This window comes from Chlamydotis macqueenii, chromosome 2 (assembly GCF_036417535.1).
Source record: "Chlamydotis macqueenii isolate bChlMac1 chromosome 2, bChlMac1.mat, whole genome shotgun sequence".
Taxonomy (NCBI): Eukaryota; Metazoa; Chordata; class Aves; order Otidiformes; family Otididae; genus Chlamydotis; species Chlamydotis macqueenii.
In genome coordinates this window covers 44,079,458-44,103,286 of record NC_141557.1, presented here as the reverse complement: position 1 = coordinate 44,103,286, position 23,829 = coordinate 44,079,458, and the positions used below count along the sequence as shown (strand labels likewise).

General features: G+C 41.6%; 2 protein-coding genes across 4 annotated transcripts in view; one reads left to right on the top strand and one right to left on the bottom strand.

Moving 5' to 3' along the window:
* TRIM71 (tripartite motif containing 71) overlaps window positions 1-2,007 on the top strand; it is a 58,545-nt gene extending 56,538 nt beyond the window's left edge. Inside the window, exon 4 of the mRNA XM_086742330.1 lies at window positions 556-2,007. Coding sequence (XP_086598456.1) covers window positions 556-2,007 — 1,452 coding nt within the window. The remainder of the gene's footprint in view (window positions 1-555) is intronic.
* Window positions 2,008-12,203: 10,196 nt separating this feature from the next.
* CNOT10 (CCR4-NOT transcription complex subunit 10) overlaps window positions 12,204-23,829 on the bottom strand; it is a 36,536-nt gene continuing 24,910 nt past the window's right edge. For 2 of the 3 annotated variants that reach the window (XM_086742755.1, XM_086742757.1), the window contains 7 exons: window positions 23,415-23,495; window positions 18,266-18,379; window positions 16,283-16,413; window positions 15,514-15,549; window positions 15,277-15,404; window positions 13,868-13,943; window positions 12,204-12,501 (listed from right to left, as the gene is read on the bottom strand). In XM_086742755.1, coding sequence (XP_086598881.1) covers window positions 12,347-12,501; window positions 13,868-13,943; window positions 15,277-15,404; window positions 15,514-15,549; window positions 16,283-16,413; window positions 18,266-18,379; window positions 23,415-23,495 — 721 coding nt within the window. In that variant the 3' untranslated portion in view covers window positions 12,204-12,346. The remainder of the gene's footprint in view (window positions 12,502-13,867; window positions 13,944-15,276; window positions 15,405-15,513; window positions 15,550-16,282; window positions 16,414-18,265; window positions 18,380-23,414; window positions 23,496-23,829) is intronic. The other variant, XM_086742756.1, reaches the window with a different exon arrangement.

Genomic DNA, 23,829 nt, shown 5'->3' with positions numbered 1-23,829 from the left:
AGGAGCCCGTATGCGTTAGCTGATGCTGACTCCTAGCCTCAGGTTTGTCTGATAACAGCCTGCCTTCTGAAATTGGTCTCAATTCTGGTTAGAGAAGCTTCTGCTTGTTCTTGAGAGCCTGCAGTAACCTCTGTCCCCCCCAGAGTCTAAATAAGGTGTACCTTTGGATGATCTGTCAAGTACCTTGCAACTAGAAAACAGAACAGCATTTGAGGAAGCAAATCTCTAATAGGAAGCAAGTGACTCTGTCTTCCAAATGGCACTGTGATGCAGCAGATCTGCAGAGTAAGCATGTATGATTTTGGCTGGAGGGTAAGAGAATAATAATCCTGAATTTGGATAAATAATTACCCTTCCTCATTTCTGCTTCCCTACATCACAGCTTTTAGAGACTTACTCTGCAGTTCTGTGTCAACATGATGCAACAACTGCACAACTGTTTGGTTGGATTTTTTTAGTGTAGAAGAGCGACACTGGGAAATGTTTGTGTTATGAGTTATCTTTTCCCAATGTAAATGTGCTTTTCTCTTCCCCCCCACCCCTGTCGCTCACAAGGTGGAAAAGATTCGTCAAGTCAAGGCTAAGTCACTCTACTTGCAAGTTGAAAAGCTACGTCAGAACCTCAATAAGCTGGACAACACCATTAGTGCTGTTCAGCAGGTCCTGGAGGAGGGTCGTACCATGGATATTCTTTTGGCTCGGGACCGCATGCTGGCTCAGGTGCAGGAGCTGAAGAACGTGAGGGGCCTTCTCCAGCCACAGGAAGATGACAGGATCATGTTCACTCCCCCTGACCAGGCATTGTATATGGCCATTAAATCAATGGGCTTTGTCAGCAGTGGGGCTTTTGCTCCTCTGACCAAAGCCACTGGGGAAGGCCTCAAGCGGGCACTGCAGGGCAAAGTGGCTTCTTTCACAGTGATAGGCTATGACCATGACGGTGAGCCTCGCCTCTCAGGAGGTGACATGATCTCTGCAGTGGTGATGGGCCCAGATGGAAACCTTTTCGGAGCAGATGTCAGTGATCAGCAGAACGGGACTTACTTAGTCAGCTACCGTCCACAGCTAGAGGGAGAACACCTGGTGTCTGTGATGATGTGCAACCAACACATTGAGAACAGCCCCTTCAAAGTTGTGGTGAAATCCGGGCGCAGCTACATAGGCATTGGGCTACCAGGGCTCTCCTTTGGCAGCGAGGGAGACAGCGACGGCAAACTCTGCCGCCCCTGGGGGGTTAGTGTAGACAAAGAAGGCTACATCATTGTTGCTGACCGCAGTAATAACCGCATCCAGGTGTTCAAACCATGCGGGACCTTCCATCACAAGTTTGGCACACTGGGCTCCCGGCCGGGCCAGTTCGATCGGCCTGCTGGTGTGGCCTGTGACATCTCACGTAGGATCGTTGTGGCCGACAAGGACAATCATCGCATCCAGATCTTCACGTTTGAGGGGCAGTTCATCCTGAAGTTTGGGGAGAAAGGAACAAAGAACGGGCAATTCAATTACCCATGGGATGTGGCTGTCAACGCAGAGGGCAAGATCCTGGTCTCCGACACAAGAAACCATCGTGTTCAGCTGTTTGGGCCCGACGGTGTGTTTCTGAACAAGTACGGCTTCGAAGGGGCACTCTGGAAGCACTTTGATTCCCCCAGGGGTGTGACTTTCAATCACGAGGGCCACTTGGTAGTGACCGACTTCAACAACCATCGCCTTCTGGTCATCCATCCAGATTGCCAGTCAGCACGCTTTCTGGGCTCGGAGGGCACTGGGAACGGGCAGTTCCTGCGCCCGCAGGGAGTGGCGGTGGATCAAGAGGGGCGCATCATCGTGGCGGATTCCAGGAACCACCGGGTGCAGATATTCGAGTCAAATGGTAGCTTTTTATGCAAGTTTGGCACTCAGGGAAGCGGCTTTGGTCAGATGGACCGTCCTTCAGGTATAGCCGTCACCCCTGATGGCATGATTGTTGTGGTCGACTTCGGAAACAATCGAATTCTCGTCTTCTAATCTGTGTTTGAATTCGGAAGAAACTGTCTCAGGGAAATTCTTCTAAGAGAAAAAGAAAAAATACAACGTTAATTCAAACCTACCTCATCTTTAATTTTTTTACAGATGAATGTACTTATCTTTTTCTGCAGGGAGTGAGCCTGTAAAGTTAAATTCTATCTACCTCATTGTCCTCCCTTCCCTCCCCGGTTTTTCGCCCCCCTCCCCATCCCCACACACTCACAGTTCAAAACATTTTACCTCTCCCCTGATGGGGTTTCATGCACAAACAAGTGTTGCTGTGCACATTAGGTGGTTTGTGTGGTGAATTCTGTAGACTTAAGCCAAAAAAAAAGGCTTTATGTAACTTTTTAAATGGAGAAAATGATAGTAGGTGTTTGTAGAGAATTTGTGTTCTTGACCATACTGCAGTTCTGTGGGTGGGGGTCATGGGAAGGGGGGAACTTTTTGGTTTTTTGAATTGCTGCTGCAGCAGAGAACTTTTTCCTGTTCTCCTTTTTATACCTCAGTGTGTTTGATCTACTGGTGAGCACGGCGTCTTGTTCCCAGATGATTTTGAACCTTTTGCAAAAGTGAGTGGGATTCGCTCGCCGGGAAGAGCAAGTTTGCATCTTTTTGGCATTTCTGTGTATTTTTTTTCTGAAACACAGTAATCCAATAGCACAAAGTGAAGCTGATGAAAATGCACAAATATTCTTTAAGTTTAAACCAAATTGTTCATTTTAGTGGCTTAGTGCGGTTGTTGTGAAGTTTAGATGAAAAGCAAGGCTTCCTTTAATGTATCGTGTCATTGAGTATTTCTTTTTACCCTTTCACTTGAAAGCTAAATTAGTTTTAAAGAAGTTAGTGTTTCTTTTATCAGTGCACCTAGTCTGGATGACAGAAGAGGTTACAAGGAGCATTGAAACAGGGAAAGTCAAACCCTTTTGATTTACTTTCTTGTGAAATGACTAGCTTTTTTTTTTTTTTTTTTTTGCCCCTCCCCCATAGAGAGACTTTAAGGGAATAACGTTTTGATGGATTTGTTAGAACAGAAGAGGTACCTTTTTCCAGAAGTAAGAAATAAGCACAGCTTTGGAGATTCAGGGTGCATTTTGGAGAAGTCTACAGGTTTTTTTTCTTTGTTTTTAAAGAGGATTGCAATAACTCTATCAGTGACAAGAATATGTTGTTGTGTTTTTTTTTTTTTTTTTTTTTGTCTTTTGGCTTCCCCAAAGAGCTGGACTGAAAAATTCAGGAAGGTTTACTGTAGTTTTTAAGGTGGGATGGGCCTGTGGCTCCGTGTATCTCTTGCTACAGATCCAAGTGAAAAGTTACCAGTACCAGCATAAGGCAAATTGCATCAAGGTGAAACTTTGCTGTTTTTTTTTTCCAGGACAATACCAAAGAATTCTGTGTAAAATAAAAGTATACAATCCTTAAAAGCTTGGAGGCAGGGGAAGTTAGCCCTTTCAGGGATATTTTAAGAAAGAAAAAAAAAAATCAAAGCTTTTCTGAGAAGCAGAAACTTTTAGGGAGAATAGAGATCTCTTTAGCAAAATGTGACTTTTTGTCCCTGGAAGTACTTGCTTTTATTTTTCAATTTTGTGTATTCCAGTTTAGCTGTTAATGCAGATATGGTCTTCACAGAGCTGTTAGTTCATGGTCTGGGTAAGTCCCTTGGTGGCAAACAAGAATGGTTAAAGTAGGGAACAGAGGGCTTTTCTGTCTCTCTATTGGAAAAAAAGAAAAAAGCATGTATCAGTACTTTTAGACTTGAAAATGCCATGGGATTTACCTTACTGTTTGCAAGAGATCTCTGAAACAAACATGATTCTTCTCAAAAAGTCTGAAGAGCCTTAACCATCCTCCAAGGAAAGGGTTTATCTCTCTGCCAGCCACCATGCACAAAAGTGACCTGAGATTGAAAGGCTCTCTACAAGTTTGTGAGAAATCACAAGGTGCACTTTCCTTCTTGCTGCTTTTCCCCTCCAAGGAGTGTTAACTTTCTGGGTTTTGTAGAAATCCTGATGATGTGTGCAGACCGATAGCTGCTGCTTAGAGGAAGCTTAAACTAAAGGACCAGAAAGAGACGGACAGATTCATGAAATGGCAAAACCTCTTTTGAAAGAAGGGTGAGGAAAACCACCTAAACTAAATAAGATAAAATAACTGTGCTGCCTTTCAGCCAAAGCCTCAAGGAAGCAAACTCTTCAAAGCAGTATGCTTCAGTTGGGCTTAATCTTTAGGATAGCACAGTTTAAAAACAGTCTTTAAAGGATAATCTTTTATACAGGTGTCTGTGATTAAATTTGTGTGGCCACCCAAAATATGGGTATGAGAGAAAGCTAGTTTACCTTCAACTTTTTCAAGTTCTGCTTGTGTACGTGCCTCCCTTCTTGGGGGTGGCCTTACAGCTGTGACAGATGTCCGTGTTTGTCTTGATTTATTCAGTCCAAGAATTATTTGCATCTTGGGCTGTGAAAGCTAATAGCCTGCAAGACCTAGATACCAAAGAAAACTGGTTTTAAAAGCTTTAACGTTTAATTTGCAGTGTCCTTGCATTTATTCTATCATGTCTTAAATGCCAGGTCTCTTAATATCTTGACCTGAGCGGCTGACAGTGTTGGACTATGCTAGAAATGCTCTTGTGCTTTAATGCTTGTTGGGTTCCCCTCTTCTCTAGGACTAGAAGGGAGATATTTTCCAAGCATTAAAAAAAAAAAAGTGTGCATTCAGAATTGTGTTGAACTGCAGAAACCTTTTTGCCTCTCTCCAGCCTGCACCCCAGGCAAGGTGACAGATGCTGAAGTTGCCCTTTGCTGTTTTTTTTTTTGTTTTTTTTTTTTATGGAGCCATTGCACAAACCCCTAGTCCAGCTCTGTCAGGAAGAGGAGCAACTTTAACTCCTTCGAAGTTGCTGACTGATTCAAGGGGATTTACTTACAAACAAAACCTCAAGTGTTTGACCTCACGTGTTGGGGAGCTTTTTTGTTTTAAAAACACTACTATTTAGCTGCCCGGAATAATTCCTTATCTTTGTCATAGATAGTGCTAAGCACACTTGGTCTCATTGAAAAGTGGTAGTGTAGCTTATAAAATGGAGTGGTTTATATGCAATGAAAATAAGTAGCGATACTATACAACGCCAACATCAGATGCTCCATAGGGGCTATTAAAAAGTAAGACTTAATGAGATTCAGTCCTTGCTCTGTTTTTCCATGCATGTTCTCAGGCTATGCGTGTTCTCAGGTTAATGTCCAGGTATCGTAACATATGTGTGCAGAGAGAAAGAGCAAGGCTTTGAAGCTGGATTGATTGCAAACCAAGCAAGTGTTCAGAGTAATCTTCTTAACCAGGGGAAGTGGCCTGGTGAAGGGTGAGGTGAGCATGTGCCTCTTTCTCTTAGCTCTCATATTGGGGAACAACAGATGTGGGTGACAGACCTGTCTGCTAGGACTCCCAAAGGAATTTCACTATGCCAGGTTAAACCGGTGGCTCTCAGTAAAATTTTTTCGCTTGACAAAACATTATCAGTGGCCAGTATGGCTGGTGTGGGTTCAGCCTATGAAGCAATCTTGTCCTTTCTCAGGACTGTTTAAGCAGGAACTTCAGTAGCAAACTGAAGCAGACTCAGTACTTGATAATGCAGGTCCTTCAGATAATTCACTCCTTTTTATTTAGTACCTTTAAAATATAACTTATTTAAGGGAGCCCATAAACCTTAAACTTCTAAAGAAAGCTAAGGAAGGAAGACAACACCTGAAAACTAACACACATTGGGGCCAGACCTAACCAAGGTGGGAGAACTTGGATGTGGCATTTCCTTGGAGTTGCAGGAAAATGGGCCCAGTCTGTTATGTTACAGTTAAACGAAAATTAATTTCTGGAGAGAGCAGGCTTGTTAGGCTTATCTTGCTGTAACCTTGATCATAAGATTTCTTCGTTCAGTTCTATTAATTAAAAAAAAAAAATGTGCCAAAGTGTTTTGTTTATTTTTTAAAGGAGTGTAAGCCAAATGGTGCCAAAAGGTCATAGGGTATTTAAAAGTAGAGAAATTTAGACAAACAGTTTGGAGCTGTATAAAAAATGAACACTGGTACTTGCGTTAGACAAATATTGTACCTTTGGTCTTTGAGTCCTTGGGAGTTTGAAACCCAGTTTGCTGTGGTACAGAATGCACAACTAGAGATGCCACTATATTTTCCTTGAAGTTCTACCTCACTTTGCAGAAGCAAATAATCTACCTCAATTCAGCATCAGACAGGTTTGAGAAGTGATGGAGAATCTGCCTGGGGGAAGGATTCATCCTGCCTGTTGGACAAGCGTTTGGATGGAAGCAGAGATACTAAGTGTGTACAATGTGGTGACTGCTTGCTTTTGTTTGCTTTTGGTTTTGCTGCCTGCCCATGGAAATACTAAGCTGCCCTTGCTAGAGAACCTGTAAATAAAACCAAATGTTCAGGCAAACTGGACTCAAATACCTGAAAACGCTTTTGAGTTTGTTCTGTTTTCACTACGAAATATGGAAATGTAAACTTTTTTCAGTATTATGACACTACTAGCTGACAGGACATACTTCATGTTCATTTGCAGTGTTCTTATGTCCGTAAGACCTTTAGGTCTTCTCTCTACAAGAGAAAAACTTTTATGCATGTCTACAAGTAATGTCCCGTTTGGAAAGATTGTGAGGATTGCTGTAAACACAATGCTATACCAAATGCTTGAAGGGAAAAAGATCCTGATTTTTTTTTTTTTTGACTTGGTGATTGTATTAGTACCTTTCCTGACTCAATGGGATTTTTTCCACCATGACAGAGCAACCAAGTTCCTGTTCCTGGAGGGCAGTTTAGGTTCAGACGTTCTCAGGAGAGGCAGTTTCAAACCAGTATTTTGGGGTTTTATGCAACTTCAGCCGCAACATGCCCCTTGTTTTACCTGTGGAGTAAAGTTGCAGAAGCACATCTTCAGATTACTATATTGAAGAAAACAAAAAAAAAATCTTTTTTTTGCTCCCCTGCTCACATTAGGGGGTGACAGAAGTGGGTACAGGAGACCCCTAATAACGATAGGCTGTGTTGGGTTTGGTAAATGTTATGGTGGAAAATGTACATTGATGTCTCTAAGTGATCTTACGGGTTAACGAGCCAGACTGGCATCTTTTTCCATCATTGTTTAACCAATAATGGTTCTAAAAATGCTTTGTGTACCTGCATGGTCTTAGACCTTCTATTAATGATTGTATCAACTTACAAACTCAGGTAGATAATTTTTTAAGCTCTTTTCGTAGAGCCTTACTGACTGAATGTTAAGTGTCTGTGTAGTGGTGTAGTTAAGTAACTTCCTTTTGAACTACCAGACTAGTTTAAAAAAAAAAGTCCTTTTATAGATTTGTAGCGTACTCTTCAGACGATGTAGTAGTTTTTCCTTCAGAGGGAGCGATGTCCGTTTCTGGGTTTTGTTTTTAGTTTCTTTTCTAAAATGACTAAAAATGTTTTTAACTAGTTTGTAAGGTGTGCTTAGTCACCTGAGTTGGTGGGGGTTTCTTGCTGTACGTGACTCTGGTGTGTACTGTGCATTGCCTGTCATGCGCTGCTTGGTTCCTGCACAATTCCTCAGAGTGGTGAGGGTGTCGAACACATGCCTGCAATTTAAGCCAAGTAGAAATTGGAAGCCTTGAACAAAACGGAGGTTGTCCACATAAAACCAATGTCATAAATGTGTATTTTTCTCCCCTCATTTAATTGACTGTAGATGTGTGGCCCCCTCTCATAAAACTTCATTACCAGCATGTAAGTAGCGTTGCCTCGGGTGCAGGTTTGCATGGGGATCCAGAATGATTTTTGTCAGTCCTTGGATGTTGGGCATCTGGAGCCGATTGTAGTTTCCTCTTCTGTTGCAGTTACTTCTCTTCTGCTTTAGTGATTAATCATGCTGTTTGCCTAATAATAATAATAATAATAAGGACAGACAGTGCTCTGCTTTTAATGAGCTGCTCAGAGCTTTTATATCTAATTGATAGTGAAACAGGCTGTGACAAGAACTTCACGCTCCAAAAAGGGCATCACTTTTCTACTTGGACAAAAAGTGACATTTGCAGATGTCAGATGTTGAGTACTGCAGAGGAAAAAAAAAAAGCATGACAGGTTATGTGCAAACTTCTACGTAGAATAAGTGAGCAAAATGTTAGAACCCTTGTGTTAATGGAGGCTTCTGAATGTATCTTTGTGGTCCATAGGGAAGGCTGAAGGATGTAGCAAGGAGACGATGTATCAGCTACTGGCAGCCTTAAAACAAAGTCAGTGTCTCTCTGGACTTTAAAATGTTCCTATGCAGTTTATTTTATTTTTGTTTAATCAAATAAATGTGAGGAGTTTTTTTCATGGCAAATCTGTGTATGTGTGTTTGTCTTACCAAGCCAAAGCCTTCTCCTCTGTCAGGATGTGAAAAAAATAGAGCTTTTCCCTAAATTTGAACCTGGCTGCCTCGAGGTGATGACTACTGAAAACTTGACCCAGAGGCACATGCTTTGAAAGGAGAGAGGAGAAATGTTGGGATGCTGTGGAGAGAAGTGTGGTGTGTTTGGTGGTGGTGGGTTTTTTGTTGTTTGTTTTTGTTTGGGTTTTTTCTTTTTTTTTTTAAGGTAGTTTTGATACTATGTCAAACTCTGAGTTGCCTAGTCTATTAAAAAAAAAAAAACAGGCTCACTGTCATGACTTGAGGAAATGGCTTTGCTGGACTCCCCACCTGTACTCCATGCAATTTTTCCAGTATTTTGCTGGCAAGTTCCTGATTTAACCTTGCTGGGTCTGTTTCTAGGTTTTCATTTCTTCACCTTTGCAACTGTGAAATAAATGCTTTTTCTAAGTACTAGTGGTAGTGTAAAGCAAAGCCACCAGAACATTTAATAGTGCATGTGGCATCTGGCAGAGCAGGCTGCCAGCAGAAGTTGGGTAAGCAAAAAAAGGTGCTCTTTTTCCTTACTGCTTTGGAAAAGGTTTGAAAAGAAATGGTTGGGGAGATGCTCTTCAGCGAGTAAGGTTTGAGAATTAAGGCTGCTGAGTGAATTCCCAGCATGAGTTGAAGTGAAGGTGGATTCCAGCCTCTAAAAGTGCTGACTGCGTGAGTGCTTCAAAGCTGAGCTGCTTTCTGGCCCCAGCTGTGTACAGTGGTGGGACTGCTCAGTACCATGCTGTGCTCTAGCCATCAAAATCTGTGACCAGACCATTGCTCTTTCTTCCTGCTGGAGCAGCTGGCAGCATGTCAGCAGTAGAGAGATGACTTCAAGATGAAAGGAGGGAGGAGGAAGACCCTGTGAAGGAGGGGGGAAAGGCCACCCAGGTGAGTTTCAAAACTACCAACTTGGCCAGCTTTCTGTGGCACTCTGTCTGTATTCCCTTGGCTTCTCTGTGCTCTCTCCCTGGGATAACCAGAACCTGGAAGCTCACTGAGCACCATGAGATGGCTCTGGCCACTGCTGAGCAAGTGCTGCACAGTTCTTACATCATGCCTGTGGTCACTGTTGTCCACTTCCTTGCTAAAACCATTAGGTCTCAGCCTGTGCCAGTATGTGGGCAAGGACGGCTGAGAGAGCAACAGGGGTATGTCTGTTTACGATGCTTGGGGGGAAAGGGAGTGTGACTGGACTGCAGGGGTGAGATCCTGGAGTCAAGAGCACAAAATTTTAAAAATAAGCGTTATTGACTTTACTAACAACCCCCAGCCCAGCCTCTGCTGCTCCCGCTGCCACTGCTTTTACCACAGCCAGCTTGCTGTTCTGCCTGCCCTTCACTTCACTATCAGAGCTGAAAAACAACTGAGGGGAAAGGCAGAAGTGGGCTGTGGAACAGCTCCTTGACTGCTTTCTTCCTAGATGTGTGTTGATATTTATTTTTGCCCTCTGTTAATGGTGAAACTGAAACCCAATGGGGAAAACAAAAAAAAATAAATCCCTGAGCATCTCTGGTCACTGCAGCTGCCTTAGGGCAGAAGAGGGGTCATTGCTGGGAGAGGGCTGGGGCTCAATGCTTCTGCTCGCATGCAAATGCAGCTGTGATGAGATGCGCGGTAGCTGGGGGACAACAACTGCACCCTTGGTCCAACCTGGTGGGGAGCGCTGGGTGCCTCCGGGTGGAGCTGCGTGCGGCACCACCGGCTTCTGCATGTGAATGCCCCTCATTCCTGCGGGGGTGGGGAAGGGCAGAGAAAAAATCTTCTCTATTCAGGGCCCGGGACCACACAGTGAGCATCTTTAACCTTTTTTGTATTTAATCAGTCGATCTCCTTTGACTGGAGGGATGGATCAGCTCCCTTCTTTCAGAAAGGTGAGTTTTACACACTTTTTTTTTTTTTCTTTTATTCCTGATCCTTCTCAAATGCTTTGCCCCTACCTGAGGGACAGAGTGGGTGCCACTTCCTACAGCGGTAGAAAACTTATGAAAAAGTCACCTACTTGGTCATTCCTCTGAAAGCTTTGGAAGGTAGCAAAGCCAGTTACCTAGCAGAAGAGGGACAGTAGCAGTTCTTGAGCTTTCACCTGTAGGGCTTGATGGTGGCTGGCTTTGGCCAAGGGGACGCACACTTGTATTCATCATTCCACAACTTGCACATTGTTTAATAAACTTGCTGTTCTTCTATCAGTTGTGGCTTGTTTGCTCAAGGTCTTGGGGACAAACCCAGGACATCTGCACTACCTAATGCTCAAGTTACAGAGACCAGAACTCACAGGATCTGCATCTCAGGTGGCCACTTGAAAGCGTGACCTTCCTGGTGGTGGCTGGAGGCAAAGTACAATGCCAGCAGCACAGGAAGATAAGGTGTTACCCGAGCTCTGCACTGGAGATTATCTGGGCAAAGTCTCAGAAGAGCTTAAATGACACAAAACAGCCAGGGGGGGGAAGTGAGGAGAGATGCTATGTTCCATGCTGGGCTCTGATTATCTTTTGCCTGGATTAAGTCCCAAGGCAGGATGGCTCTGCTCTTCTATGCTCACAATGAGTAACCAGCAGATCCTTGCTGAGGCTGTTTTACACACTCCTGGTTTGAGCACAAGTTTGTGAAAGGAAGAGATACTCCCCTAAATGGAAACTGTGTTTCAAAACAAACAAACAAAAACCACAACCCCCACCCAACCACAACCAACCTCCCCTTCCCTCAAACAAACACAGAAGAAAAAAACAAAACAAAACAAAAAAAACCCAAACAAATAAACAAAACCAAAAACCAACAATCCACCATTTTCTTACAGCAGATGTACCAGGTTTTGTCCTCACTGACCAGTCACCTCCTGCACCTTTCCTGGTCTGGCAAACTGCCTTTTGAGCCCAAGAGGCTGGAGAAGCAGGCAAAGCCCTGTTAGTTTACAGTAGCAGAGCCTGGAAGCTGCAGAAGAGGGCCATGTACCAACCAGCTTCAGCCAGGGTGGTGGGTGTTTTTCGGTTGTGTGTGTTTGTTTGGGGTATGGTTTGGCATGGTGGGGGTTTGTTTTGTTTTTTGTGTGTGTGTTGGTGGTTTGTCCTCCCCCCCCCCCCCCCCCCAAGGGTGGCTTGTACAAATTCTCTATGAACTGACAAGTCACTACTGCTTGCCACCATTGCACTGCACTACTAAGGGCTGTTTGTTAGTGCGTCCTTACACTGCACGCTTCACTCCTGGGACCTGCTAACACTTTCAGGCCAGCAGCACAGCTGCTTGTTTTAAGAAGGAGAGAAAGATTATTTGAAATACTGCTAACACTGAGACTAGGGCCTTACCCTGTTCACGCTGGAGCTGTGCTATTTGCACCTAAAATAATCTTAAGATGGTGACCACAGCACCCTCTGGCCCCTTGCAATGCCTGAAAATCAGCTTCACCTCTTTCAAGGACCAAACTTCCAGCTGCTGCAAGGTATGGGACTGTAGCGCTATCCCCATAGCAAAGTTGGGCAAAAGCCTTTTCTTTGATGAATACAAAACTGTAGTTCATGTGTGAAAATACAGCAGTCACTGACCCTACACTGCACAACAGCTCAACTGCTCTTTCAGCACAACTTTAGCCCAGGTAAATGGTATGCTCCTTCCAGTCACTTCCCTCCCAGCTATTCTCTTCAAAAATACAATTATACACTTGGTTTGCCATATTTTTTTTTTGCTAAGTTAAGTTAAACGGCCACTCACATTCAAAACCGCTACCACCCTCTCTTCTGTTATGAAATAACCTTTACGAACATGTCCAAGCATGCTTTTCTGTTTACATGTTTTATTAAAAATTTACATAAATGAACACACTCCAGCAATTGGGGTATGCAGGTGTCCTAGGTTAAAAAAATATACAAAATCCCAAGCCCTCATGGGCAGGGTAGCAGCACGGTGAAGCACAACCTCATTTCCTTTGAGCAGTGGTGAAAGCTGGCATCTGAATGGGCTGGATTGAGTGGACTGGCTGAAAAACGGGCTTCTTCCGCATGTCAGAGAGTGTTTTCACAGAAGGGAGAAGTTGGTTTCTCTTTATGATCTGCAGTGCCAGCTGCGTGTTACCTACAACACAAGTTTTGATTTAAAAAAAAAGTACCTTTGTAGGACCTGAATCACTGTTCTCAAAACAGATCTGAGAAGTCAAATGCTGACGTGGACATGAAAAGTATGAGACAAAAGTAAATGTGACACAAGGGTGTGGCTTGATTCTACCTGTTCTTAGCTGAAAAGATCAAGCTTTAACCTCGGAGCTTGAAGAGGCCAGAGCACCTCTTCACTCTCCCATCCATATAGTGAGACTGTATTGCACACAAAACGTCCTCACAACGTGACATTACAGAAAGTAATGCAAACGTCAAGGCTGTATAGAAAAGGTTTTTAAAACAAGAAATCTGATTTTCAACTGTATGCATGGCCCATCAAATAAATACCAATATAAATTGAAAAATTATTCTTCATTAAAAATTAAACCCATAAAATTGTAGGAGAAAACCCACTAAGTTCTGAAAAGAACATTTCTCCCTCATCAAATACTTTTATTTCACTCGTTTTAGTTTCAAAAGAGATGCGCTGTGTTGTTGCCATTTATAGAACACAAAATGTCTATAGCTCCCTCTGGTTATATACTGAGAAGGAGGTGAGAGATGTACATCCACTTTCTACTCTCTTCTGCTCTGCACTTCTTTGTTGCAGAGAGGTTTCCAAAATTCCAACTTAGAAACATCTTTAGAGGAAAAGCTTTGTAGACCTCTTGGTTCTGAATACAAATGCTCAAGTCCTCTGCCTGCCTGCAATGCAAGACAACCAAAGGTGAACGAGGACACGGAACATTTCACAACCCTTGGATATTAAGCCCCAAGGGGCGCAGGTCTGCAACCACGACAGCTTCAGTGGTGCAGCTGCACCAGTCTGCTCACACTGCAGAATTCCAGTGCAATCCTTCCAGTTTCCCATTATGTAGAGTTTTTTTTTTCCTATGCAAACACAGTGAACCTTCAAAAGGAAGGATTTTGGAAGAGTGAGTTACCAGTATTACAAGGTGTGTTCCAGTACTCGCTACAATGGCCTTCTGGGAAACTTGGACTGCAGTTGTCTTTTAACGAAAAGCCTTTCAAGCCCTGTTTACGTATAAACCTCATCAAGGGTTTTACTGAGCCTATCCAACACTGCTGATTTCTGCACAAAGTAGAGAAGAATTCAGCTCAGAAGATGAATGTTTAGGAAGTCTCGAGTGTGTAAGAAGAGGATGGCAATAAACAAAGGAAATGAAGGTGCAGATCCATGGATCCATAGCGGTGTAAAATGGAGACAGGGCCTAATGAGTGGCATTCAAAATCCTGGTGCTACTCTATAAAGACTAGGAATGATGACTACTGCCCTCCTCCCCTTGTACCCCAAATCTAGGTCGACAGAACATTTCAAAACTTACCATTCTGTAATTCAAGATACACCGCCAGCAGAATAGCCTCTGGAGGGATCTCTTTGGGGTGAATCAGCGAAGCAGCCTTATGGAAAAGAAGAGGGTGGGGAGAAAAAGTGCTCAAGAGAAACATCCAGCTCAAGGAAAGTGCTCCTTGCCAAGATTGGTACCACCATCTTAGCTAACAAAACAAGTAACAATTCATAAACCAAGGTAAGATTTTTTTCAGACAGCTAATACATTCCATCAGGTTTATGCATGCAAGGAGAGGCTGAAAGATTATCTGCACTGCAAGATTGTTTCACACTAATTAGCAGCACCATCTGCTGTATGCTCATGTTAATATGACTCTGTAGTTCTTGGGCCAATCTACTGTGGCTTCCTGGCGAGATGACAGGTGAAGAAGGTAACCTCCACTGCTCCAAAGTTCAGAATACAAAGTTAACAAGGATCGTTCATTAGCTTTCCATATACAAATATTTTACAGCTATGAAGTCAATGAATTTATTGTAATGCACACACCTACTATACTTTACACCCCCAGACGGCCTTACACTCCTTTGGGCTGTACACATGTGCTACAGAGCCCAAGCAGAGACACCTGCCCAATCCTAAGAAGCCTTGGGAGGAAAAAGAGCAAGACAACTGCCTTACGTGGTTGAGAACCTCACAGAATTTGAAGCTGTTTACCTACACAGCTACTATGAAGTAATTTGGAAGACTGCTGTTTCAGTTTGCAGCTCAACAATTTGAGTAGTCTTCCTGACAGACAGGAATGGCAGCAAAAAGAGACAAACATCTTCATTGAAAGAGATGGGTCCCAGCCTTCAGACAGACCAAATGACACAGGTTAAGTGAAGACAAGAGTTGCAAAAGCAGTACGTGAGAATTCTTGGGACAAGGGGCAGGCAAAGAACATTCTATGATTCTAACATTCTATACCTCCGGCAGAATTGCAGTTTGTACTCACAGCCCTATAGTTAACAGCTTAGATGGTGAGTTATTAACTGATTAGAGAGACATAAACTCAAGGCCCTCAAGAACTTCCCTCTCTGAAATACAACAATTACTATGGGACGATTAAAAAAAAAAAAAAAAAAAAACCACAAACAAAAAACCCACCAAGAAACAAACTTAGAAAATGTGAAAAGCCTTCCTAGTCATATTCCACTGTTTTTGTATGATCTAGAAAAAAAAAATGCTTCCCATAGTAGTACTTAAGTATACAAGTAAGAAATTTGGACTCCTTCATTTCATGTTACTAATAGAGATTGATTCATAAAGACAGAAGAGAGTCGCCATCTCAGGAAAGTCCACAAATAAACCTGGACTATGAAATCGCCAGGATTTTCTGTGATCTAAATGGCACTTTGAAGGAAGTACATTTGTCCCTAAAGCTTGAGATTTGGTTTTCATACCTGATGAAGACACTTCCGAGCTTTGTCATATTCACTCCTCAAACAGTAAGCACTTCCAAGGTTAAATAACATCATTGTTCGCGCAGATGTGACCGAACTGGGGTAACACTGTGGGGTCTGCTTGCCAGCTGCAATTTAAAAAAAAAAAAACCAAACATCTTTTTTTTCTTACACTGTTATTCTGAACTGGCCAAGTTAAGTTCCTGTACTCTGCTGAATACAGTGGCTGGTACTTACAAGATTCCATTGCCTCATTCTCTCCTTTGTCAGACCCTGCAAAGAAAAAAAAAAAAGCCCACAAAAACCATCATGTTCCATGAGCTTTTTAAAAGCTTATTACAAAAATAATACAAAGATACAAATTTGCTTCCTTCTTCACAGTTTGACATTAAAGTTTGCTCAAGAGTTTACGTCACTTAAGACTTTCTATCTTTAATGTTCTGCTTTGAGATTTGTAGAGGAGTACAGTGAAGTTTAAACTGCAGACACATCACTGAAATCAGAGCTGCTGTAGACTTAACGATACAGATGGGCTCTGAATTATTCGTCTGTTACAGAATACACACTCCCAGCTGGAAGCACTGAAAGAAGATTAAGATGCAGATTAATTAAATTCTCCCCACTCCTAGCTCTCACTAAATGCAATAAGTAGACTTCACTGGTACTCCAAAGCCTGGTTTAGACACTAAACAGCTGGAAGAGAAGGTACACAGCCCAAACTTAACCATAATTGCACATTTAACAAAAGCAGCTTTCAAACAAGTCAGAACACTACAATATATAGTTCTATTTACGTTACAGAATTAGCTGCTTCAAAGGAATGACAAACATGCAAGACAAGCCAAACACAACGTACAAAGTTAGGAAACAAAAACACAACAACAAAAACACAAACAAAGAATTCCCAAACAATCTACAGTCTTAAAACAAGATTTGTATGTAGAAGATTACAGCAGGAAGGCAGCTGAAAGTATAACCAGTTCTGATGAACTGGCGACTCATTAACCTTGATCCTGCTCGTTTGAAGAGATCCCGAGGGAAACATCAGTGACGTTCTCGGGGTTCAAGTGAGTGATGGCATCAGATATTCTGTCGAGAGAGATGAGAGCTTCTGCTGCATACAAATGCCCAAGAAACCTACAACAGCAAAGGGTTAGGTACAAATGTCAGTGTAACAACTCCTACAATTTGTTACTTAAGACAAACTGAATGCAGTTTTTAAACGCAAGCACATGAAAACTATTACTTGAAACACTTGCACGGAAGTTAGCTTGCTTATCAAGTATTGTCATAATAACCAATTCTGCCATTTACTGCTTTTAGGCACTAATGTTGTGAAAAAATCTGCACTTCTGTAATGATAATTCATTCATGAACAGGAGTTGCCATTCCAGAAAGACAGTACCTTGGTACAGCTCTGTCTCAGAGAATTCAAAAAGGAATCCTTACAAAAACACCCCAGGATACGTGTACATCTATAATTTGAGGTGTTAAATGACTTTACATTCAATAAAAATCAAACTAGTTCTGTAAGATAGCTGCATTTCTAAGGACAGCAACTATACGGGCCTGTCCATGGGGCACAAACATCTCTCCAATTGCAGGTTTTGCAAAACAATTAAGCAAGTCTGATGTTTGGCACCTGTAGTTCATCTCAGCTAATTAGCACCTTTCCTTTTCAACTTTGGACAGAAAGAATCCTGTCAATCGAGAGTGTAGTTAGCTTGCAAATATTTAATCTGAAACAAAAGTTGAGCTAAAGTTCATGCTTGTTCTATGTGGCTGTATACAGTATGCTTCAGATTACTGTAGAGCTGGTTGTAATGAATTAAAAAACATCAGGTAAAATATCAGTCAACCATCCAAAATAACTTCTGCAATTTAGATCTGATACAGCAAACTTAACTTTCTACATCAAATTTATTTCACTTAAAGAAAACAGGAACAGTTCAATATTCCCAATCTGCACAAAATCCTAGTTTCCAGGGACCAAGATATATGGTGCTGTGTCTTTGCAAAAAACTGTCATCTGCACTACATAATGGTAACACTGCCTTCACAAAATTACGTGTTACCTTGCAAACTCCTCTAAAATCTTGCTAATACAATGATTGTGCAAAAAGATGAGCTTCTGCAGTAGTCTGAAGCATGGGAGCCAAATAATTTAATTGGAATGGACCATTTTAGGGTACGCTGCCAGCATATAAAAATAAGCACAGGTTAGCTTGCTTTCCACAAGTACATTACCAGTTTTGAAAAATATCATTACTACCATAAAAATCTCAGCTATATTTTATCCTGTGTACGACATCGGAATTAAATGCACGAGCAAGATCAGAAGGATGGGGATAAAGCTGCCTTTTTTCAGTTTGCAGAGATGTATGAGAACTGGTTGGTAGAAACAGAATGAACTTTGAATATGTTTCAAAAAAATACAGTGCCAAACGAGAACTGAAAAAGAGAAACTGAAGAACGGAACCTATATAAGCACCGCTATCATGTAAAGTGACAGTCCAGCACACCTAAGATCTGGTACCCTACAGGCTGAGCAAGCCTTCACCTCAGAGGCTGTAGTTTCAAAAGCGAGCTTTCAGCAGCGTGCTGGCTTGGACTGATGTTGTCCACCCCCAGCTGCTCATTCCTACCCCCTTGTACTGTGCCACCGTGAGCACGTGCAGCCCCACAGTGAATGAGGGCAGAGACTTGACAGTCCTGCCACTGTATGGGTCCCGTAGCTGGAGATTAACAAGTAGAAACAAAAACAGTGATAGATTCCGAATTACATGGAATTCATACACAAACGAGGGGACTCACGTTCCTGCCTGTCAATGACCATTTAGTCAGGGCATCAACAAGAACAGGAGCAGGCCAAGCAACTCTTTGCATCAGATACAGAACTGGCAAGCAGCTACAGAGATTGGAAGCTTCCACTCAGAAGTCTCCAGCAAAAGCAGGGCTGAGAAAGAACAAATGACCACATCAAACTTACTTAAGAGACCCTGACAGCTTTGGTTGCTGAAGAAGTTTATCTGCATGATTCAATGCCATAAGGTTATCACCCAAAGCCAGAGCGACGTAAGCACTACACGCAAGTATTGAGCACCTAGAGGGAGGAGGAAAAAAAACAGGGAGGGGGGAGAAATGCCAATATGTTAAATGGAGAATTCTGTGATTCCAAATGCTGCTGTTAAGTTTCTTTCTTGTTAAGTGCTAAAGAAATAAATCAAACTTTTAATAATGTCTTTGTGTCAAACTATGAAGTAAAGGAGCTAGCGTTTCATGATCTATGGCCTCAACCACATTCTCTGAATTAGAAGATACATACGTTGTGTTCTACCAGTACAAACCAAGGACCACTACAGTGTGCTCAGTAAGATTTTGCAATTTTGACCATAAATAGCAGATTAAAAAAAGATGCACCTCACCACATGTGTCATTTTTCTCATGGACAGTCTCCCTTTTTCACCCTGTTTTTATTCTTTTTGCCTTACACTCTCATTTGTACTTCCCTGCCCTCCCCTTCTGCTGCAGCAAATGGTGGCAAATTTGTAGATTTCTATAACATACAATCTACAAACACATGTAGCAATCAATGAAGTTGTGACATATTTCACTCTTATATTGCACAATGTTTGCACATAGGGTGACAATAAACGCTGGAGAGTTTGGCATTTCCAGTTTTGTGTTCAACTGAGAGCTGTAATCTGCTGCCAAGACTCTGATTGATATGTGGCATTTTGTTGCTGTCACAGACTTTCTTATCTTTCCAAAACCATAAAATCTCTGACAATGAAGATCTAAGCTACTCGCATTTTCCATCTTCAAAGAATAACCCCGTGTCAGGATGTCATCATTAGGCCAAGCTTGACACCTTGTAATAACTCCCTCCCTCTCCCCAAAGACAGCACTTGGGGATATTTTCCACTTTGTAAGACATCATTCAGCGCAGGCTGCCTTGTCCTCTGGACACAGGTCTCTGCCCGCGACATCTTGCCGCGAGCATGGACTCTGTCCTTCTCCAGGGAGGAAGAGCAGATCCTCTTAGCTGGGTCTTACTTTAAGAGCGATGGGAGAAGAGCCTTCGACTCTCCCGTTGGTAGGTGGGCTATTACCACACCAACCTTCTGGCAACTGTCAAGCCCACTTTCAGTCCAGCAGTAAGTCATGTAATTCGTGGCAGGACCTGGGGTGCCTTTATTCCCCTTTCCCAGGAGGCATGCTTCTTAATTATGCACAAGCAGGATAAGAAACTTCTCCAGTGTTTCTCCCTACCCCCCACTTCCTCTCCTCTGTGCTCAGATGTCACATCAAATCTGAACACATACAAAAGCTTGAGAGAGGGAGAGGAAAGCTTCCCCAGCTCAAGTCTCAAACCTAAAATATTTCTGAAAGGTTGTGACTGGGGAGGGGGAGGGAACCGGGGGGGGGAATCTCTGTAATAACAGCCTGCTTCTAAATAGTCTCTTTTTGTCTCTGCCTCAAGGAAGCACAGCTTTTAAAACAGCAGAGGTACTAAGCATCACCAGCTAAATACCCTTAGACACAAGTCAAGGCCTGCAGAGTTGGTTGCTATGGCCCTTTACGTCAATGTCTTCTGTTTTCCACACCTTTTTTACAGCTCATTTTTATTCCTGAAAGCATAAATTCAAACGCAAGATGTGCTCCAATCATACAATAGCTAAGTCCAGCAAAACTGAAACCTACTCCTCTGCTTTAAGGACTCATCACTCTTTAAGTGTAAGTAAGAGCTAGCAAGACTCTTCAGCAACAGCCATCTAAAGAAGAGGAAAATATTCAGATTTTCTTCCCTGCAGTACCATTCTTACGCACTTGGATCCATTGTTGAGCCAGCGAAACCCAACACTCAAGAGAGCTGACAGCTAACCGGAGCAGAAGAATTGCACCACAAGGGAAAAGACAAACTAGTTTTTCACCCCGGTCAGGATTCTGACAAAACTCCACAGGTCGCCTTTGAGCACGGCAGACTTCCAGCATCACAGAGCCTCTGCATGCCCTAAATAAAATTGCCTTTGCACTAGGTAAAAGAAAAATGTTTTTTTTAAACTGCCAGATTATGTCAAACAGCCTCTTGTGGAGGTCTAGGCAACAAGATTTGTCAGCCCACACTGACTGCAAGTTTACAGAACCCAAACTCCTCATCTGACTTGGCTTCTTTCTCAGGCAAAGGGTGAGCCACAGCAAATCCAGTTCTAAATTTACTATCAAGGCACCAAAAATGGCACATTAAACTACGTAGAGAACACTGCTGATCTGAAATAATTTAAAATAGCTAACTAAGCACAATAGTGGGTATAAGCTATCTACTTTTTATGTTTCAACATAGACAAAACAATCAAAAATATTAAGTAATACAGAATATAGACTGCCCTTACTCAATGGGGAATTCAGTACCAGTGAAGAGGAGATGGAGAACTATGCAGTGACTGGCAGTGAGGAAGAAGAGAGTGAAACAGCTACAGGTCATAATCATAGTGAGCTTGCAGTATCATAACAGAGCCAAACAGACCACTGCAATCTTTAAGTGGACAAGTGAGGCAATACTATGTAGGTGTGGAGAAGAGGCAAGGTAGATTGGTGGGCAATGGCATTCCTTATAGCATCACCTGTGAAATTAGCAGCAACGTCAGTGATGCTCCTAGAAAATACTAGGATACGCACACTTCAAAAGTATGTAAGTAAATAAAATAAATAAAGCGTAATGATGGACTGGAGAGGGCCAATGGAAGAGTCACAAGAAAGAAAAAATGCTAAGATTGGATCACATGCCTTATGGGAAGGGCTTGCAGTTCAAATCTTTCAGGACAAAGTGACTGATCAAACTATTCCCTGATCTCTAGCTGCTTTGATGGGGAAAATTAACATTTTCACACAGAGTTGTTTAATCGAGGGAGAAAAAGGCTACAACAAGGTGTGGTGTTATCCATCTCAACTTTTACAATAAAATCCACAAAATTTTTCAAATGTAGCACTGTGGTCTACCAGAACTCCTTTACTCTCGATGTATTCTAACAGCGCTGGATTGTTCTAGCACGGTGAAATACACCACAGGCTGAGAGCAGAGCTGGGGAATTGGCTTCTTGGAGGATGAGAAGAAGCAAGAAGCAGAATTGTTTAGAAGAAACTCAGAAGAAAAATCTGGAGTCTCTACTTCCTATTCATAAATCCTTAGCAACCTTTGGTGTCCTCAGACTTTTGCTTGTTGCTTTTAAAACCTTGCAATTGAATTACTGCTTATTATGAGAACAGTCTGCTCAACTAATTTGTGCACAAGTATCAAACAATACATATGACACATAAGCCTTTTCTAGATGGTGTTTTTAATTTTTAAGAACTATTAGTGGCAAATTCAATCAGTCTTTTAAACTCTTACTAGGATGTACAACTACAAAATCATGCAAAAAAAAAAAAAGCATTTAAGTTTCCCATTTCAGTTCTAGAAGCAATAGAGGTTTTTCAATCCAATGACTTAACAGGAAAAAACTGAATTGAATAGACACCTATTCCTCAGGATAATCTTTGCCAACATTCAGTATTTTTTCTTACTTTTCCCTGACTAGAAAAGAATTTTAATTCTCTCACTTAGGTCCTTAGTGAGCAAAACTACAGGAATATACTAACATTTGAGTGTAATGTGTTTTGCTTTTCACAGCTATGTGCAGAAACCTAGAAATAGTTTTAGCAGAATCACTTCCTAGGGATGTCTAGTCCTCTGGATTTAACCACCAAAGAAAGGATTACAAAAAAACAAAACAAAACAAAACAATTCTTTTCCTTTCCTTACATGATGTTCTTTACCATAAGTAGTGCAATTCTTGCTAAACTGATCAGTTTTTCCTGGCATGTTGTCAGGTTTCATCAGTAGATAACAGAGCTAATTGTGATTATTATTATTTTTTTTTTTTTTAATATGTACTCTTTTCTTTCACAATGTTACAACATGTAATTTTGACATGTGGCAAACACATTTCAACAGTCTGGAGGAAAAAAAGAAAAACAACAAAACAAAACCAAAAAACCACAACCAACCCACATCACTGTTTTTAATCCAGTGCTTTCTATTTCGAGTAGCATACTCTTGTACCACTTCAGAATAAATAATCAAGGTCTCAATAATGTCTCCCCACAGGTTCCTACTAAATTGCTTTTAAAACAAATACAAGTAGATTTTCCACACATAGTGGAACAAAGTAAAGGTTAAGCTGATCATTATAAAACACAGGTTACCTGGGGTTAGGCTGGAACAGAGTGTTTACCCAGGAGTTTAAGTGGGAAATTACTGTATGCTTTGTCCATAAGGGAAACTTAAAAAAATATTTCTTTTTTTTTTTCTAAACAGGTGCAAGCTTTATAGTAACAGAGATTTTCAACAGGCTGGCAGCCACCTGAAATAATTAACATTGCCAGCAAGTGATAATCTTGTTGGGGAAAGTAAACAGGTTGCAGATAACATGATACTTATTTAGACACATGGGAGTTATTCTGTTTGGAGAGCACTCAGAAACAAAGTAGTTTAATGATCTTCAAGAACACACACACACAAAAAAAAATCTACAGTTAAATTTTACCTATATTCTTCCATGGTGAGGAAGTTAAATGCCTGGACAGAGGCAATTTTTCTTTCTATTTTATGCAAACTATGAATTTACTGCTGCTGAAAGAAGCACCGCTCTCATCTGAAAATAGCATGGCTGCTTTTACCATTTTTTTTTTTCCTCCCCATCCAACAAGCATACAATGTTGTAGGGACAAACTAGCCTTATCAAGGCCTTAAAGGGAAAACACACCATAGAGTAATTTCCACCCCTTTCGCCAATTACAACAGGCATTGTCCGGTTTTTAGCTTTGTTGTTTATGGAACTTGAATTTTTTAGTATATATAATAGTGGGATCAAACAGACTGATCTACCTTCTCAATTGAAATTCTGTATGGTTTCTATTTGTTTGGACCCAAAGCCCAGAAGAAAGGAAGCACACACATTTGAAAAAAGGCATCCTTAGATTAACAGCTATAATTCAACGTTGCAAGTGCCTTAAAAAAGCTAGGAATGACTCCAGAATCATAGCACAATTTAAGAGGGGGCTCATTTAGTGGTGAGTATTTTCTATTATTTACTTGCCTTAAATTTTCTAATTCTTGTTTCTTCAAAGGTGAAGAAGGTGGAGCTGCAATGAATTTATCCCCTTCATGACTTTTATTGCTAGAATAAAAACAGTATATTAATTATTAGGAGTGGTTGTAAATAAATAAAAAAACTCTCAGTGTAATAAGCATTGATATTTATTCACTCCATTTAAAAGGACAGGAAAATTCTATAGCCTAAGATCAGGGAAATGAAGCTGTGCAGAAATTGAGGTACATGCTCTTATCCTAACCATTCTATTTGAGAAGGAAGGAGGGACATTTCCTGGGAAGGATTTTACTGACAGACCAATTCTCCACAGCCTTGAGTGGCAGTGGAGAATTTTTGCAGTTCAGTATAGGACAAGAACTTTAAACTGAATAGATGCAGAACTCGCTGCATTTGTAGCCTC